The 19,023-nt window shown below is 41.8% G+C and overlaps 1 protein-coding gene across 1 annotated transcript in view; it reads right to left on the bottom strand.

The window, feature by feature from the left end:
* Positions 1 to 18,727, bottom strand: part of dyrk1b (dual-specificity tyrosine-(Y)-phosphorylation regulated kinase 1B) — a 29,263-nt gene extending 10,536 nt beyond the window's left edge. The window contains 3 exon segments of the mRNA XM_003446204.5: positions 196 to 315; positions 4,301 to 4,467; positions 16,675 to 18,727. Coding sequence (XP_003446252.3) covers positions 196 to 315; positions 4,301 to 4,467; positions 16,675 to 16,777 — 390 coding nt within the window. The 5' untranslated portion in view covers positions 16,778 to 18,727.
* Positions 18,728 to 19,023: the final 296 nt, after the last annotated feature.

Genomic DNA, 19,023 nt, shown 5'->3' with positions numbered 1-19,023 from the left:
TAACATTTGGACTGTAACTGTGTGTGTAGTCCAGCTTTTACAAATGCAGTGGGACTAGAGTCTGTTCAGACAGTTACATTTTCCATTTTTAGGTAAATCACATGTAAGATTCACGGTAATCTCCAGGAAATCATGGCGAGACAATTTAAAGTACAAAACAAAAGGGTCCGTGTGTGTAACATTACTGTTTCATACCTCATTGATGTGCTTATAAGTTTTGATGAGGTCAACAGAGAGTTTTCTCAATGGAGCGCTGGCAGGGTCTCTGAAACTAGGGGGAATTCTCCGCTGGAGTATGGTCATATCAGACAGCACCTACAGACAACAACAACAACAACGTTTCACAAACTCGTCTCAGGTTTGATGCAGATGTTCCTGATGTGTGTATCAGGACAGCTTCACACTAAAAACAAATGTGTTCATTCTGTGTAAGTGCACACAGTTTACCTTTGCAGTTTGTACCACCTTTATTAGTTTGCTATTACAACTAATACATAATAAGTCGTTCCATTGCACCAACTTTTAACAAAAAAGAACTTAATACAAACTCTAAATTACTGGTAGCCTGAGGGGAACACAGACCATCAGGCAAAGCACACACTCGTTTTTCTGACTGATCGAGGATTTTTAAGATTAAGATTTTAATATTTTAATATTTAATGATTTTTTTTTGACAGATTCCTCACCCCACCTCAGAAATATAGAAAGAGCAGGATTACTAATTGATGTTCTGCTTGGATCAGGTGTTGTTGTGTTTGTGGCATTTTAAACATGTTGCCAGCTGGAAAACTGCAAAGTGACCTCTGGTGGACAAACTATGCAACAGCAACACTCATAACACAGTTGAAGAGTTAGTCTCATCTTTTCTTTGCTGTTTTTTTTTTTTTATCTGTCTGTCTTCTGCTGCTCGCCTGGGTTTGGGAAGCAATGACTGTCTAGGACATGCCTGAATCACCTCACATAGGAGGCAGAGGGAAGGCATCCTAGTCAGACAGCTGAACCACCTAAACCTGCTCCTTTACTAATTAGAGGTGTAACAACTCATATTTTGAGCCCCTCTGAAATGTCTGAGCTCTCTAAGCGAGTGTCCAGCCACTACCTGTAGAAATGAGACTAGTTCTGGTTAGTGACCCAGAGGGCAGGACTATATCCAGGCTTGGAACATAGCTCAGCTGGTAAATCCACAGCTCTGCTTTTACACTCAACTCTCTTCACCACAACTGACAGACGCCACACCAGTCCACCCGTCCAGCCGCCTGTTGGTATCAGCAGCTGTTGGTGTCAGCAGGTATTGGTGTTGGATCGTTAGTCAAAAAAGGAATCTATTACACATTATTCGGTACTTTTCTTAAACGTAATGCAAGTGATCGCCACAAAGGTTCTAGTTTAGAAACATGAACAGGTAACCTGACTGCTCATTTGTTTGTCACCTGTTGAAGATCAGAAGTTTGCAAACACTCAGCTTTAACGTCACTCTGGGTTCTTGGCTAGCCTAGCGTTAGCATGAGGTCTGTGCAGATGTTTGCAGAGAGCTGAAGTTGTGTTAGCAGCACAGTGCAGCTTGCACTTTACCATAGCGCTGGTGTCCTTTAGTGTAATCAAAGCAATCTGCTGTAGACTGCTCCACCATTTTCCTCCCACTGTACATGAACTGAAATCAGCTGACCTTTAACAGGAGAGTGCAGGAAGAAAAAAAAGCATCTTTGATGTTTCTTCTATTAACCCAGAGTGCAGATCACCCAAGAACATTGTAATGCATTAGTACCAACACTGCTCATCCTAGCCTTAGTACATGCTGAAAGTCACACTGAGGCCAGAAGAACCACACTGGGGTAGCCACGTCGCTTGATTGCTTCTTTGCCATTTGGACTTTTCTGAACTTTCTTTTATTGTCAACTATAAATTGCAATGCTGATACATTTACAAAAAGATAATGTCAGGCTGTAATATGTAAAAGAGCTTGGGACTGTGACATCACCATTTGAATGGAATGGAAGTTCTTTACAGACTGGAGTAAAATTTGTTGCTCTTTCCAGTTTGGAAGCAGCAGCAAAGAGCTAAGGTTGCAGATCAACAACAGCTTGGGCAACAGCTGGAAGCAGGAAAAACATTACCTAAAACAACATTTGGGAAAATCACAGTATTGTTACAACTTTAAGCCATTTACCTCTTGTAGTGTTCATGTGGTTACACACCTTAGATGTGGCTGTTAGCTTGGTGGTTGCTACATGGCAGCATCAAAGAAACTCTCTATGCTTTTGTTTTTAAAATACCGGCTACCACCAATACCTTGGACAAGTTGTTGTGGCAGCCTCTGACCAGAGAACTACAAGCTCCTGCAGGTTTGTCTGCATACATTACAGAGCTCAGTCGACTGAGCCCCACACTCATGAATGTGTGCTGAAAGCCATTTCTAAACTTTAACTTGTTTGATGCGTAGGTGCTCATCACAAACTGGTTCTGAGAATGTGTTTGGGATCTGTAGTTGCTAAAAATTCTTTGGTTCAGATAGATCAACCCATCATTTTCTCCTAGATAAGGTATAATATCATTATTTTTTGACCCATGGCATAAGCTTTCCTGAGGAATCCACGAGCAGTTAGTAGCCACTACTGGATCGACTGCAGATTCCAACTTTGCTCATACTAGTTAGCGATCTTTATTCATGTCATTACCACTGTTCACTAATGTAAACTACAGCATGTTCTATTTAGCTGTGTGCGGAGACCTTTGGCATACAGGCTGGTAGGACCTGAGATCAGAATGTGAAGCAAATTGTGTATGAGACAGCCGGGAGATGATTATGATGTGTTCTGCTGCTGCTTCAGTTTACAGAAGCCCCACAAAGCAGTAGCTGTTTGCTATGAAAACACTTTAAGTGTTCACATTTTGAGGGATAAGATGTGGGTGGAGACCTGGCATACAAATGTCAGTATCGATTACAGTGACCACGAAGCAAACGTCTATCTTCTAACTTTAGCTGTAATGGGTAAATCTGTAACACATAAAGTGGAGACATCTCAAACTATATTTCAATGACAGAAACCCACTGAGCCAGGAAACATATTTTAATCATCAAATTCAAAATGCCTCTGAAATCGTTCTAGTCAGCTTAGAAAAATACTGGCTGCATTTAGAGATATTTAGAGCACTCGTGTTATCTTCACTTAAAGGTTAACCTGCTTTCAGTTTTAATGGTTCTGGTTCTTATATAGCAGTAGGGTTAGCGTTAGGCATAAATAGGTTTACTTTGGTGAAACTTGGTGATGTATTTCTGAACATGTTAAAATAGTATAACAATAACAACTTAGACAAAGAAAATAAAATAAGAATCATTATAAATAATTTACATATTAAAAAAGGAGGAGGAAGCATAAGCTTATTTAATCCCACCCTCTTTCCACTATTGAGTAACTCATAGTCTACACCAGTGGTTCCCAAACTTCTTTTGCTAGTCCCCCCCCTCACCCGCTAGGTGAAGCCAAAGGGAAGATATGCTTCACCATATTTTCTAGTCTTTGGCTTGGAAGGAAGTTGGTTTGGAGACATATTTGGTGATGCTTCATCTCCTGCTTTGCGTTTGTGTGGGAGCCCCGTCAAAAACCTGCCCATTATGCTAGCAGTGTCCAAGCGTTCTTTTTTTTTTTCTTTTCATACCGCGCCCCCCTGCAATGGCTCTGCGCCCCCCTAGGGGGCGGGCCCCACACTTTGGGAACCTCTGGTCTACACGTTCTCTTCCTGTTTATGCATCCATCAGCAATTCTTCATTACAATTTGCTACATGATTTTTTTTAATAACCCCAGTAACACGTCAAAACATATACTTACATAAACATACTTGTACATCCGCACACATATATACACATCCCCACTGTGAAAATAGTGGGTGAGAATGCCGCATCAACGCCATGCCTCCTCCCTGTAGCTTGCAGTATGTGCAAAGGAGGAACGCCACGTATGGAGCAGATCCAGATGTTTAAAGTTGCAGAATACGCGTTGACCTCAGAGTGACTGTAAAACTTCACCGAGTACCCGTATCACAGCTGATGGTAACATTAGCTACTGCAGACTTTGGTTGTGGGGGCAGTGCCTCAGAAAGTGTCCAGCTTAGGAATGGATCCTTCTGAATAGCACTTGTCATTAAACCTTCATGACCTCATGACAGACATTTCATGTTCAGCAGCTCTACAAAGCAACAATGTTTGAACATTAAAATGAATACAAAATGTTAAAGCATCCCACTGGGACTGTGGTACTGTGCCAGAGGGATGTGTGGTGGGACTGCTGCTGCGTGTGGTACCTGCTGCTGCTCGGCCATGGAGTGGATGGAGCTGAAGGAGGGGTGTGTATGTGAGTGCTGGCTGGTCATGGCTGGCTCAGCGAGGGAGAAGCCCTGGGCAGTGGAGGAGGAGGAGGAGGAGGAGGAGGAGGAGGAGGAGGTGGGCGGACATCCTGAGCTGCTTACACCTAAGAAGACAGAGAGAGATGATTAGACAGGGGAACCCCGACACCTTTGTTTGCATTATGGGTACATCTGAACTACTATTGTTTTGTTCCTGCATCCCCATGCACCACGCTCATCACCATCCACACCAACACTGTATCATTCATCCCACAGGTCTACTATGACGTGTGGACTTGATATTATTTTATTATCATATTGATATAACACAAGGTTCAGCTACCTTTGCAGAAAAATAACTTTCAAGCAGCTAGTTTTTACTTTCTCACATTTCAAAGCTAATATTTTTTTTCACTTTTCGTTGAGTAAAGAAGATGAATCAGTACTGAATCCGCAGTTTCACAGCTCAAAATAGAGAGATGTGTTAAAACTAGAACTCTTCACACCATCAGATAAGGACGTTTATCTGAACCAATGAAAAAAACCTCACAAGACTATGTCTACAGTAGGCTGCTATGATCCATCGCCATAACCGATGATGTCATATTTAAAACCAGGTAAATGTGTTTTTGTAACTGCAGTTACACTACAGGAAGCCGTGGGGCAGTATCGCCTACATCGTCTGTGAACCGCAAAACAGGAGGAAGTAAAAGGATTTCCCAAAAAACCTACGTTACATGCAGCCTGTGCACGCTGCTGCAGTGCACGAGCATTTAAAACACCGGCATGCTGGCGCTGTGACATCAGCTCTGAACGGTCAGTTTTAGTGTGTCACGCTGACACCTTTATGTTTGTGTACGGTCATTTTTATCTGAGTTTTTTTCTTCTCACATTAATTTTAACATCGATTCTGAATAGTAAACCTCTTCCACCTAACGTTAGCTTGTTAATCTGTGGGCCGGACTATATCAATAATTACTTATATATATAATCAGTTAAGCAGTTTCATTGGTATTGAACACGACACCTTCTGGAGGCGTACAGATGGGTTCGTCCTGTAAAGAGGCTCATGCACCAAGTCATCTTTCACATGGTTATCAGCAGCTGGGAACGCTGCAGTCGTGAATTCATGAACGGAATCATCTGTAAACTTCGGAAACGTGTTATTCTGAACTGGAATTTTTTTTTTTTAATTTGAAGCTTTATTTGAACTTAAGGACAGCCATCTTTAGTTTCCTATTTGCACACTACTTTTGTTTAAGTACTACTCGCTCTTTGATTTGTATTACCTAATAATTAATTTGCTATATATGGCAATAATTCAATTTAATACAGGGGGGCAGCCTACAACAGGAGGTTCACCCACAGGAAGCAGAGATTACAGTTACAATTATGTTGTTACTTGCATTACAAGGTTCTTTGATTATCTGCATGACAAACACAACTTTAGCTCGTTGCAAGCATCCACAGAGATGACACACATAATGAAGAGCTCAACGTGATCATGGTTAAACTTCTTCCATGTAACAAAGCTGGAGCCCTCTGTGCTCACTGGGAGCTTCAGTGCTGCAGAAATCTGTCTCTACCCTCAGATCTGTGCCTCAACACCATCCTGTCCCGGAGGCCTACAGACGATTCCTCGGACTCGATGGCTTAGTTTGTTCTCTGACATGCTCCAAAAAAATATTTCTTACCCAGTTACTCAGTTAAACAATGGAATAATCAATAGAATACTCAATTACTGAAATAGTCAATAGCTACAAGCCTAATGTTGTCACTTAATCCAGGTTCAAGGGAAGATCCTCCCTTGCGTGCACATCATGAAACTTGAAAAATGCACAAATGCTGCACACGTTCTAATGAGCTACTCAGACACGTGAAATGGTGCACAAACGAACAGTATCTTCAACATCCTTTGTCCAGTATACCCACTATCCTTCCACTGCACAAAGCATCTCAGCCATCAGTCCATCCAGTCCATGACCACTGCAAACTAGAAGAGGCTTAGAGGATGTTGATGCTGATGTAATTCCACCCCCACCTCAAACCCATATGTCACTCTTTTTGCACACCTCACCACTGTCTCACTGTCCTCATACATGTCCTGCTCCAGCCTCACAATCTTCTCTGCCACTCCTGACTTACTCATGCAGTACAACAGTTCCTCACCTGGCACCCGATCATCTGTTTCTCTACATCCACAAAGACACTGTGAAGCTCCTTCTGACCTCTTCTGTAGCTCTCTAGTAATATTCTCAATGCAAACATCACATCTGTAGTGCTCTTTCTCAGCATCAAGCCATGCTGCTGCTCACTGATCATCACCTCTTTTCTTAAAAGCTCCGGACATCATGGTTGTTCTTGAAGACTGGCACCAGTACACTTCCTTAGGCATCCTCTCGCTCTCCAAGATTGTGTTAAGCAATATTTATCCCAAACACCTCCACAGGTATGTAATTTGGGCCAATCACATTTCCACATTTCATAGCTGCCCTGGCTTCCCCTTTCCTCTGATTTTCTACATTCATCAGCTCCTCTGTCCACTCTGTCCATCTTCTCAGCACACTTCTGAACTTTTTTGGACTTTTCCATTTCTGTCCTTGGTCATCCTAACCTGCTACACATCTTTCCCCCCTCAATCTCTCTCCTTAATAATAATAAATAATTTCTGCACCCCTTTTGCATTTTCCTAGCAAAACATAAACCGGGGTGGCTCAGTCCTTTTGAACAGTTATTGTAGGTGTCGCCAACAGCATGCAAAGTAAGTCTGCTTCTCTGGCCAAGCAACAAACAGGTGTTTGGAAGTGCAAACCAAGTGCACTGGTGCCATTTTCACATTCATTTAATTTCTGTTCATCCATCTAGTTATGCATTTAAGATAGAACAATAGATCTATCAGGATGCTGTGTCTTGTGTCTAACCCCATGAGCCTCATAGAAAGGCCAGGTAAAAATACATTTGCTGAGTGACCCTTTTATTTAAATATCACAGTTTAAGTGTCTTCAGCTAGGCTATGAACCCACTCAACATAGCACAGTAAGTCAGCTAGCTACCAAAACAGGACGTGTGACTTATAATACTCCCAGTCCTTTTACATAATTAATGACGGTTTTAGAATAAACAGGGAGCGGCCTAGCTGCTGACCATGTTTCTTCCTCCAGCTAAGTTACAAGAATGAGAAGAGTGATAAAGGTTGCTCTTCTTACTATTCTCAGGATGAGAGATGCAATAAGAAGCGCTCCAACATGTCTCCCTTCTGCCAGCTGGCAAATACCAAAACCAAAATAGAAAAGTGTTATTTAGATATGTGGTTAAAAATAAGGCAGCTCACTACGCAGAGTCACTAAAAATGGGATCAAATTAGAATTTCTTGGGTCTTTGCCTCCTCCAGGTGACACGCAACTCCACACGGTACTCTGTAGATAATCAGGCACACAGGTCAAAACCATTCAAAGATCGAATTTTCACATTAGGTCAACAAGAGGCCAAACCAACAGAGATGTAACTACTGCCATCATCTTCATCACAAGCACGTCTTTTAAATGATATACCTACACATAACAAACTAAAGTAGAAAAAATACGTTATATACAGAAGGCTTTTTGACAGCCTTGTCAAGCTCTGCAATGAGAAGTGTAACAATGATTTTAACATGAAATGGAAAATAATTAAGGGACCTGCACTAGTGTCTTCATTATTCAGACAGCACAGCTAAGACTGGTCTGCTGGCCAGAATCTGACATAGAGTATAAAACATCTGATTTTTACGTAAGAGAATATAATAATACTGATTGTCAAAATCATACTTTGCTGTATTTATTTTATTTACTTAAATATAATAATTAGATATTGTTACTTAAGATACAAATGAAAAAAAGTACTTGTTACAAAAAATTCCATGAAAGTAAAACAGAGCAGAAAACTGCAGTGACGTAATCACACCAGCGACAAAAACAGAGGAGCTAACATGAGCTCAAATGTTTACGAGTACAGGAGAACGGAGCAGAGGAAGGAACAGAGTTTATTCCTCAGCAGACTTTAATTCTCTGTTTCACAGAATAACAAGAGCAGCTGTAGGAATGAGCTGCCACACCCACAGACAAGTAAAGGCTGCTAGCCGTGGTCATGCGTGTACATGTGCTATGACTACAGTAAAGTGGTTATTAATAAAGAGCAGAGAACAAATATATGTGGTATTTGTTGGCTAAAACACTGGAGTTGGTACAGTGTGCTGCCACCGTTTATGTTTAGGTGCTGGTAGTTTTCTGAGCTTCAATCTGACACACGTAACACCTTTTAGATACAACTGTGACATCATGTTACGTTACCACTGTCAGCTAATGTTATTGATGGGCCGGACTTGTAATGTAGAATAGAATAGCTCTTTACTGGAATTGTACATGTACAACAAAATTGTGGGTGCTCCACACCAACTGTGCTGGAACAATAGCAGACAGCAGGAATATGCAGAATCAAGAGAGATATGTACAAAACAAGAGAGGTTTTAAGAAAGTTTCAGGTTATTTTCTGAGCACCAGTGGGAAAAATTCTCTACCTCTGCCATGTACTCTGACTCATCTCCATCAGACATGTGCCCAAGCACAGCGGTGTCATCGGCATACTTGACAATGATGTTGGTTGGATGGGTCAGTGTACAGTCATAGGTGTACAGGGTGTAGAGTGGGGGGCTGAGAATGCAGCCCTGTGGGGATCTGGTGCTCAGTGACGGGGGGGGGGGGCTGAGTCTGACTGAATGAGGCCGGTTTATGAGGAAGTCTTTGATCCAGGAGCAGGTGGCAGGGGGAACTGACGGTGGTGTAGTTTGGTGATGAGGATGTCTGGGATTATGGTGTTGAATGCTGTGTGAAGTTGTGTGTCAGCTGGAGGAAAAACTTGAACTTTAAAATAGGACCAGGCAAATATTAGGCATTCACACAGTTTAGTGTCACTTGTTTGGATAGTGTGTGTCCCTGATGTCTGGGCTCTTCTCTCACTCACCCAGAGTGAGTAGGTGCATCACAGGGATGCCCCAAAAACAGCGGTTTTAGAGATTCAATAGTAATCTCTAGTGACTATTCTTTCATAATTCTAGTAAGCGTGCAGTGATAGTAAGCTACCACAAGTAAGAAATGGAAATACTGTTTGGGAATGCAATTGGAATTACTTATCTCAATATGGAGCCTGGATCTGTATCCCTCTCTACAAAGTATATACTGTGAGGCATTAGACACAGTAGGCAGTGCACCAGAAATGATGACAGGTGGCTAACATATCAGAAGATGATTAGGACTCAACTGAACCTGATGAAAGCAAAGTTTTAACTCCAAATCACAGGAAGTACTGAGAGCTGATCATGCAACTACAGGAATGCAGCCAATCAGTTTAAGAAACAACATGTTGTTAGTGGAGGCGCCCAGTGTCGAGTGGCCCACCCTCTGCTAAAAGTCCAGCGTTCACTACATCAAAGTAAAAGAGATTTCATGGCTTCATGGGTCAAGTATATCCATCAGGGCAAGCATTCTCAGTCAACATGGAAAAACAACTTGTAATTCTAGGTTTGCCCCCACTATCACCTTCCATCCACAATATGAAGAGCTCTTCTGTTCATTGTTTTCTAAATGGCTCAATGAGAATGTAAACGAAGCTGTGCAGCTGAATGAAGGGCCTAGAAAGGTGTGAGTAGCTCCGAACCTCTGTGCTGAACTGTGTGTGCTTGCTTGTGTGATAAGGTAGAAACAGTGATTCAGTGTGGGACTGTTGTGGTCCAGGTCCTGGCCTGCTTACAAACATGACACTCATGGAGGGAGAGAGAGAGAGAATATCTGCCTAGTACTGAGAAACCTGCACAGTCTCTTTAAGAGACTGAGAGGCAGTCACAGCACTTCCTCACTCGGCCCCCCCCTCGCGCCTGTTCTGCCATTGGTTGAAGCGCCTTCTTTCTCTCAGCTGATTCGCTGTTGGTATCTAAGGGCTGGCTGGCCAGCACTCTATAAATAAACCCAGTGCTGTCTCAGCAGCCAGGCTACAATACTCATTAGCTACTTCTCTCTCCTCTTCTCCTTCTCCCCTGCTAAGCAAGTAGCTTCCAATAGCAGTCCTGGCTCTCAGCAACACTCTGACATACTCTCCCCTAGCAACTCAACCCACCCTACCAGCCGCTTTCTCCTCCCCCTCTTCTCCTCGTCATCTTTCCTACTTTCTCAAATCTCACTCCCTCTGAATATGCCTTCTGTCCTACTTATCCATCCATCATTCATTCATCCCTCACTTTCTCGCTTCATGACTTCAGTGCATCTCAAACAGAGTCATCTTTTCTATTCCCTTCCTGACCACTGTTTCATGTCTTTATAGGTGTTGTGTTGCTGTACAACAACTGAGCAGTAATGAGAGAAACAAAGAGGAGTTACCTCAGACAGCTCAGCAACACACAGCACAGTCAGAAGCAAAGGCTACATGCTCACAACAAGTTGGTCGTGTAAAGCAAATACTGTGCCCACTACAGCCCAGTGAAGAAAGGCCTCGTCATTACGGTAAACACAAAGACACCACCTTTCACCTTCTAAGGTTTGATATAATAATAGAAAATAATCTGGTCCTTAGCAGGGCTTGTGTTTGTGTGTCTGTACACCTGGCTGCAATGAACAAAGGCGAGCACATCCGAATCCTGAAGATTACTCTGAGCTTTGATGCTAAATTTTCTGCTGCTGAAAACAATATGTTCTGAAGGTGAACATGTTAATAATTCATAGTAATTAAATGTTCATCCTCACAGCTTCAGGTCAGCGGCTCAGTTTCACTGGCCTTAAAAAGAACTGTTATTTTTGTATTCTAAAAAGTTTTATTAATATAATATTTTATTTTATTTCACTTTAAATCTTAAAAAAACAAAACAACAAAAAAAAACAAAACAGTGTTTTGAAAAAAGCATTGAAGCAAAACGTTTTTATAATGAACTTGTTTGTGTTACTCGATGAATTGTGGCACCTAAAGTCAACACACAGGTGATGTTAAATGGGCTGGGATTGGCAACATCTGACCAGCTCAGCTGAGCGAATGATTTTACAGTGAACTGTACTTTTACAAACATAATACAGAATGCAGCTAACACAGCTGTGTACGAGGAATGGCATGTACAGGAGTTTAGTGTTCAAAGCGCTGTATGAATGTGTGCATGTTTGAATCGCTTTGGTCAGTAAGACTGGAAAAAAAATAAATATATAAATAAAGTGTGGCCTAATATAAGGCAGCAAAGAAAGCCTGCAAAAAGGTCACTTGTGTGAATTAACAGACTTATTAATATTATTACAACTTTATCATTAAGATATGGGAGAATCTGATGGGTTCCATTAAATTCATGTTGCACAACACAGCTTTAGTTTTTATTCTTTCAGCTGCAGGCCCGATGGTGTTGAATGGCTTAAAATGTTAAAATGTTTACAAAAAACCAAATAAAATCAAGGATCCCAGCCTATGATTAAGTAGGTTGTAGAATCTCTTTCAGTAGCAATAACAAAGTAGTTGTTTTCTGTATGATTTCAGTCTCTCACATTATTGTGGAGGAATTCTGGTCTACTCTTCATTACAGCTTTGCTTCAGTTCATTGAAACTTGTGAGCTTTGAATGAGCCATTGCATCACCTTCAGATTGATGGGCAGCAACAGCTGCTTCTCTGAGATCAGTGCCGATGTTGATGAGCAAGGACCGGATTATTTTTATGATGTCTTGATGTAAAACCTTTAACAGAAAGTGTAGTTTTTACCATTAATGTGTATACACACAAACCAGCGATCAGAGTAGAGTCAGATCTAATTAACTCTACTGTACGCTGACATGACATCCAACACCAAAAACACTACAGTCTTTACTGTACAGGTACAAAACCTGTACAGTAAAGACTGACATGCAACTCATAGCACTAGTTCATCATATAATGAATGAATCCAAACCAGAACACTACTTTGCACCAGTGCAATACGACACAGAGCTTCAACCTACAGAAATCCTAAGCAACTAAATTGACAGCAACTGGACTTATGTGTAGGCTTGTGTAAAAATCTGGTAAATGGACTACAAATGATGCTTTTCTACTCTGAGCATTTGCTTTAGTCAATTTGCCTCCTTCAGACATTCCCACAAAAACTTTTTTCTATGCAAGTGCCTTCAATCTACCATTCACACACATTCATACTCTGATGGATGCATCAGACAGCAACTTGGATTCAGTATCCTGTCCAAGTATATTTGGGATGCAGACTGGAGCAGCCAGGGATCAAACCACCAACCTTCTGATTAGCAGATGATGAGCTCTACCTCCTGAGCTACAGCCCCCCCCCCAAAAAAACCCTCTAAAACATGGCCATAATTATGATGAAACTAAATGACAAATAAACCCAGGAAATGTCTTCTACCTGCCACACACATCTGAACAAAGATGAAAAAGTCTGAGGTGGATGACTATACATCAATATCGCTGGGATTCTTTTCTAACCACCAATGTTCACTCTAATAATGCTAATGCATTACTCTGGTATAAGAACCTCTCATTGTCTGTACAGACTTATTTTGTACTTGAAAATGGGGTTAATTCTTGTGTCTGCTATCCACTCTGTCCCAAGCTTTTAACATGGACTCATTTTAATTAAAAAAACCTGAGTGTTGCTCTGACTTGAAGTTGAGTCTGTCATGTTTTAGTGTGATAAATCTCATGTGCTTTTCTAAAGCAGTCAGACATGCATTAGAGTTTATTAGGAATGTCATATTTGTAGGTTGATGCGCTGCAGCATCAGACATGATGACCTGACAGTGACAGCTTCATCATTATCTGATGTCGATGGGGAATTAGAATCTTTGGATAAATATCGATACTTGGCCCTTACCTGTACTGTGGTCATGACCAGTCTGAAGCAAATTTACTACTGGTCCTCAGTAATGTGACAACACCCAACTCAAGCCGTTCTGTCTGTAGCCACAAGTTCTTTCATTTAAGAGTAAGCGCAGCAGCAGCAACAAAGCAAACAAATGTCTGTGTGTCTTTTTAAATGTTCGACGGTAACATGAATTCTCTAGTACAAACCTCCGGACTATCAAGTGGGCAGGGGTTTTGCAGCAGCCCACGAATGCTGCCATAACATGCCAGCAGATGGCAGAATCTGTTACATCTACTGTGTGTGCCACTAGCACAACAACAGTTATGGATTTCAATTTTGTGAATGCTTTACATAAGTGACACAGCTGGTTCCTAAAGTAATCCTACAGGCACACCATACACAACAGATAATTACAAAGAAACACAACTACTGCTCTGAGCAAACAGGTCCGTGAAATCCTTGGAATTTTCCATACAGTCGCTCTGCACCTGTTGTTTGGGACAACAGTGCACTGTAGTCAAGAAGCACCAGCATCTAATGAGTTTGAAGTATGAAAAGGTAGCTGATGACCTGAGATGCATCAGCTGGAACATGAGTGCGTTTGTGAACATTAGACAGAAAAGTGCATGTATGAATGTGACTGGGTCAGTGAGGCTTTCATGAAAGCACTACTTAAGCACCAGTCCAATGATCATTTTTCAATCAAAAGATATTGACAAGAAAATATTTTTTAACAATTTCAAACAAGGAATTCGTACACAGAAACCAAAACTATGACAACATTAGTTAAATGGGGATTAAATCTGAAAGGCAGAGCACCCTAGTCTTTCATTTTGGATCCATGTGTTGGATGATGCTTTTTAGCTCCATCCGCAAAAAACATACAAAAACAAAAAAAAGAAAACAAATGAAAGAGTATGTTTAGAAAGGATAGTGTTGCACTCCTCTGGTAGTTTTCAGAGACTATGAATCAATGTGAACATGCAACACATTAAATGATGGCCCAGCAGTTTAGTGAAGGGACCTGCATGGTTGTCAGTCCTATGGAGAAACGACAGACAGCTCGTCTACAGGTTGTTTTCTGTCACAAACACACTCTGTGGGCTCCTCTTGCTTTTGCTCTTGTTGGTCCTTCAGCTGGCTGGAGAAGACTGAAGTTCTAACACACACAAAGCTGTGTCTACTGCAGCCACATTCTGTCCTTTTCCCCACACTTGTCCATCTACACTGTCAACTTTGCTGTCAATCCCTTGGAATGGCACTCTGCATACTCAGAATCTTTCACTCTGTGCAGCCAAATAGCAACACAAACAGACACTAACGAGCAACCTTGAATCCTGATTAAGACACTGGACATTAGGTGTGGGCCATATGGCCTCAAAATAACATCACGAGATTTCAGGAAAAATTTGCAACAACTTGTTTTATTGATGCGTGCAGGTTGCATTTACAAGTGTACGTAAATGTAACTCATTTTGTAATGAGTTACTGTCACTGATGACACACTGCCAGGTTTGAATTGTGAATCTACGGAAATAAGGAGCAGCAGCAGCATCACCAGCATGATAGTGACACAGTCTAAGCTGAATGTAAGCACAAAAGCAGCTTAGATGGATTTCTGCCTGGAAATTTCCAGCAAACACATTAAATTACTGACTAAGACTTTACCAATAAAGTAACTTCACCTTGTAACGCTTCAGTATTGTTACAAAATACACAATCATACATAATACAATAAAAGTGAAAAATCATTTCTAGCTAGGATGTTGTAGTTTTTTTTAACCAGCTGCATTGAAGCTACTAATAATTTAGTAATCAAGACTTCTATTGATTATTCCATCAATTCACTGAGTAATGGGATAAGCAAAAACCACTGGTCTTTCAAAACAAACTGCTCATGGATTTCCATTTCAGACATGGACATGTTTTAATGGTTTAATGCATATCTGTCAAAAACCCACCAAACCCTTTAATGATAGCATTGTATCCTGTAGATGAGGTAGGTTTCATGTGTAAGTGTTTGTCTGCATCTGTGTGTGTCTGCATGTTGAAGTGTATTCGTGAATGACTGATTTTAAAAGAGTACGTCAGGCTACAACGAAGAAATGTGAGCGTATTAGCTCAAGTTTACACTGTGATGCTAAATTATGCATACACACACACACACACACACACACACACACACATATATACATATATATATATATATATATATATATGTATACATATATATGTATACATATATATATATACATATATATAAATAACAACTAAAAGCATTAAAGGCTATACATAATCTATGCTTGTGCAGTGAACCTAAGTAGAAGCATTTGCTTGTGTGTGTGTGTGTGTGTGTGTGTGTTTGTGTGTGTGTGTGTGTGTGTGTGTGATTACACAATTGCATTTGAACCAGGTAACCTTTCATTGTCATTTGGTTTAACAAAGTCCTAAAGGCACACTTCTGGTGCTAGATCCAGACTGCCTCACATGGTGTTGCTGATTACTATTAAAAGACTAACCAATCTTTGCTAAACATCAGGCATACATGGACTATTTATGGAGCAGAAGAACATCAAGGCCAAACTTTGGCATGTTTAACCTCAACCCAGAGGTAATACACTGCAAGGACTCTGTTATAGATTTACCATCAAACACGTGTGATATAGATGTTGTTCTGATGGTCCAGTCAGATCCAAGGTTCTGACTGGACCATCCTGCAAGTGGGCACAGTCTGGTTCTACAAAAACAACAACAACAACAACAACAACAACAACAACAAACCCACTGAGAGAAACACTGAGCTGTGTGAACACATAACTCAGGTGCAGAGTATTTGGCAGGAGTGGAACGGTGCATCAAACACAGGAAACAACAATATGAAACAACTTGCACTTGCTGGTGAATAAAATGCTAAAAACTCACTGACTGGAGAAACAGCAGTGAGAAGCATTAAGATGCTTTAGCACTGAACCATCTGAAATCTTCATGCAAGTGAAAGCAAGTATTCACTACATCAGCCGGCCCTCTGGTCTAGTCCTCACAGTTGTGTTCATTAATGTGTCTAACTAGTTTGAGCGAGAAGCACAGACAGACCTCAGAGTAATTATAATTCATGTGCTAGAAAACAAAAGCCATTTGTTGCACTTTTTGAACACTACTAAAAAGAAACTGAAAAGTTACGGCACATCAAAGCCATTCTTTTTGTTTATTTGCTTTTTTAAGCCCATCGAAACGCTAACGGTCCGACTGCAGACAGACATGTGGCCACTTTTAGAACGCTCAGGTCACACGCCAGGACCCTATCACAGTCAACGCACAATTTAAAGTCAACACATGCTCCTAAAATTGTGTATGTATAAATGATCTACCACCCACCCACACACACAGGTTACTATACTGTGAGTAAAGAAGAGTTTCCACTGTTTTGAAATCAGTGGGATTGTGTGTATTCTGGTGTGTACTAACTCTTGTTCTTGCGGAGCAGGGCTGAGGTGATCCAAGGTTCTGACTGGACCATCCTGCAAGTGGGCACAGTCTGGTCTTCCACAGATGATGACGTGACAACCATGGAAATGCTTGGAAATGTCCAATGCAGCAGGGAAACAGTGTCAATCAAAACGCTGTGACAGACGAGCAGAACTCGTGCGGGTCAGGTAACTGTCATCAATCCCAGAGTTTGCTTCAAAAGTTTACATCCAACTAAAAAAGGAATCTTGACGTGGTGGGAAACCAACCAACCAACCAATCAAAAGGCACCGTCTTCTCTGGCTTGTTTTTAAAAAAATTTTTTTTAATCTTTTGTGACTGTGGTTTCTAAGGCAACCAAATGGTGTACAGGCAGCTTGTCTCTCGGAAGTAAAAATATAAAGGATGTAATTTCTGTCTTTTGTGGTGTTACACTATATATAGATCTCTCATGGTACATATAGATATATATTCTGTCTCTCTGCAGACATGGGAGTGGAAGGGAAAGAATATTTGGTTAGTTAGGTCAGTTTTTCGTTAGGTTGGTTTTGGCAGTTTCATGCATTCTTTCTGTGCGCTGGAGGTGTATATCACTCCAGGTCGCTGGTGACTGATCTTTCAGGTAGTCAAAAGCAAGCGTTTTATCGAATCTAGTGTCTACTGTGATTACGCGTTTAGGCCAAATGTCCCAGGGATAAACGCATAGAGTCTCTTTGATACGTTCAGTAAGTCCTGGCCAGAATAAACCAAAAGTAAGTAGCTAGTTCTTCAGCCATTTCAGGAGTAATCCAGAACGGGCTTTGTGTCTGCTGCAGATTTGACTAGTGGAACACAGGACTGCTAGTTTTGCCAGGTTCCTTAGACTACATGGTCAGTATGGTTCTAGCACATCTTTTTTATTATGAAGCAGAATATGTCCACTTGTTGCTGTTTTTTTTTTCCTACTTATAAGCCACCTCAACTAGCTGTAAGTGGAACCTGTGCTAACCAGGCTCGCCAAGCATACTGCCAGGTGGACGAGCGAGGTAGGATGATAGATGGGATGGAAGAGAAGGAGATGGAGGGGAGTTGGGTTTCCAGCTGCCTGCTTTTACCCCATCCCTGACACTAAAAATAGCCCCAATTACTGGTGCTTTCTGGGGGACTCGTTGCCAGACAGAGTAGGACAGCGCAGAGTGATGTGATCACTCAGATTAATCCAGTGACACAAACAGCCTGCACCGAGAAAGTCACACAGTATATTCAGCCTGAGCTCCACGGAGTCCTGTGCCGTTTCCCTTCAAAGCCTACAGCAAGAGGTGGCTGCCCTCTGTCAGGCTAAAAAGGCGCCCTTTTATTAGACAAACAATATTAGTATACACTCAGCTTTAATAAGAAGCACTTTTTTGCGCAATCCAGTGCGCCTTGTTGCTTCAGAGGTGTGTAGCTCCACACAAAGTTACTCTAACTGTACTTGAGCATTCACGAGTCAACGGGACCGCCGGCTGGCGCAAAGTGACGAACCACCAGCACGGGAACACTTCACCTCAGCCGAGGAACTTCAGCTCCGGCTCAGAAGCGGAGGAAATATTGAGAGGCAGTATAGCTCCAGGGTCTGTGCGCTGGGGCCCAATGTTCCCCGCGTTAGACAAAAGCCGACGACGGGCCGCGTTACACTCCGAAACACCGGCACAATAACACGGTCCAGGAAGAGGTCGAGTCTCTGAGGTAATTACTCGCTAGTAATATCGCAAACAACGACTGAACTGCAACAATCCAAAACTTCAGAGTCGCCTCGGAGTAAACAAAAGAAACCAATTCCAGAGTTCCTGAGCTTGCTGCCTTTCGCTTCTTGACGGGCCCACTCGTCAGTCTGCTTCCGCTTTCTTCTCTCACACTTACTGTCCTCGTAAACTCGTCCTTCTCAGAACGGGAAAAATAGTTTTATTCCTTCAAGGTGGAAACCTTCTCTGGGGCGATTGTGAGTCATGTTTTTCGCCCGTTTCCTTCTCCGTTAGACAGAATCTGTGCGCCTCTCCCACACGCTCCCCCACCCTGCGATAGGGACTGTACCATGTGCCGGTGGCAGGGGTCGGGGCTGGTGTGTCTGGCACAGCCACACTGAGTACTATTAATACCAGCAGAGATGCGAACACAGGTTAAACACGTGGCATTGTCGACGTTTCACACAGACTTTAATATCAACTACCAAAAGTATTTCAAATAACTATACGAAACAGCATCAACAAATCAAGTGAGTTAGCGGTACAGCTGCCTTCCCTCTGACAGCAGTAGTTCGCTCCAAGCAAACCTCTCCCGTCCTGTCCATTTATAGTAACAGCGGGATATATATACTGGAAGTTTATACAC

The sequence above is a fragment of the Oreochromis niloticus genome, linkage group LG11 (assembly GCF_001858045.2).
Source record: "Oreochromis niloticus isolate F11D_XX linkage group LG11, O_niloticus_UMD_NMBU, whole genome shotgun sequence".
In the NCBI taxonomy this organism is placed as follows: Eukaryota; Metazoa; Chordata; class Actinopteri; order Cichliformes; family Cichlidae; genus Oreochromis; species Oreochromis niloticus.
Note: the sequence above shows the minus strand (reverse complement) of the source record. Positions and strands in the feature narration are given on the sequence as shown.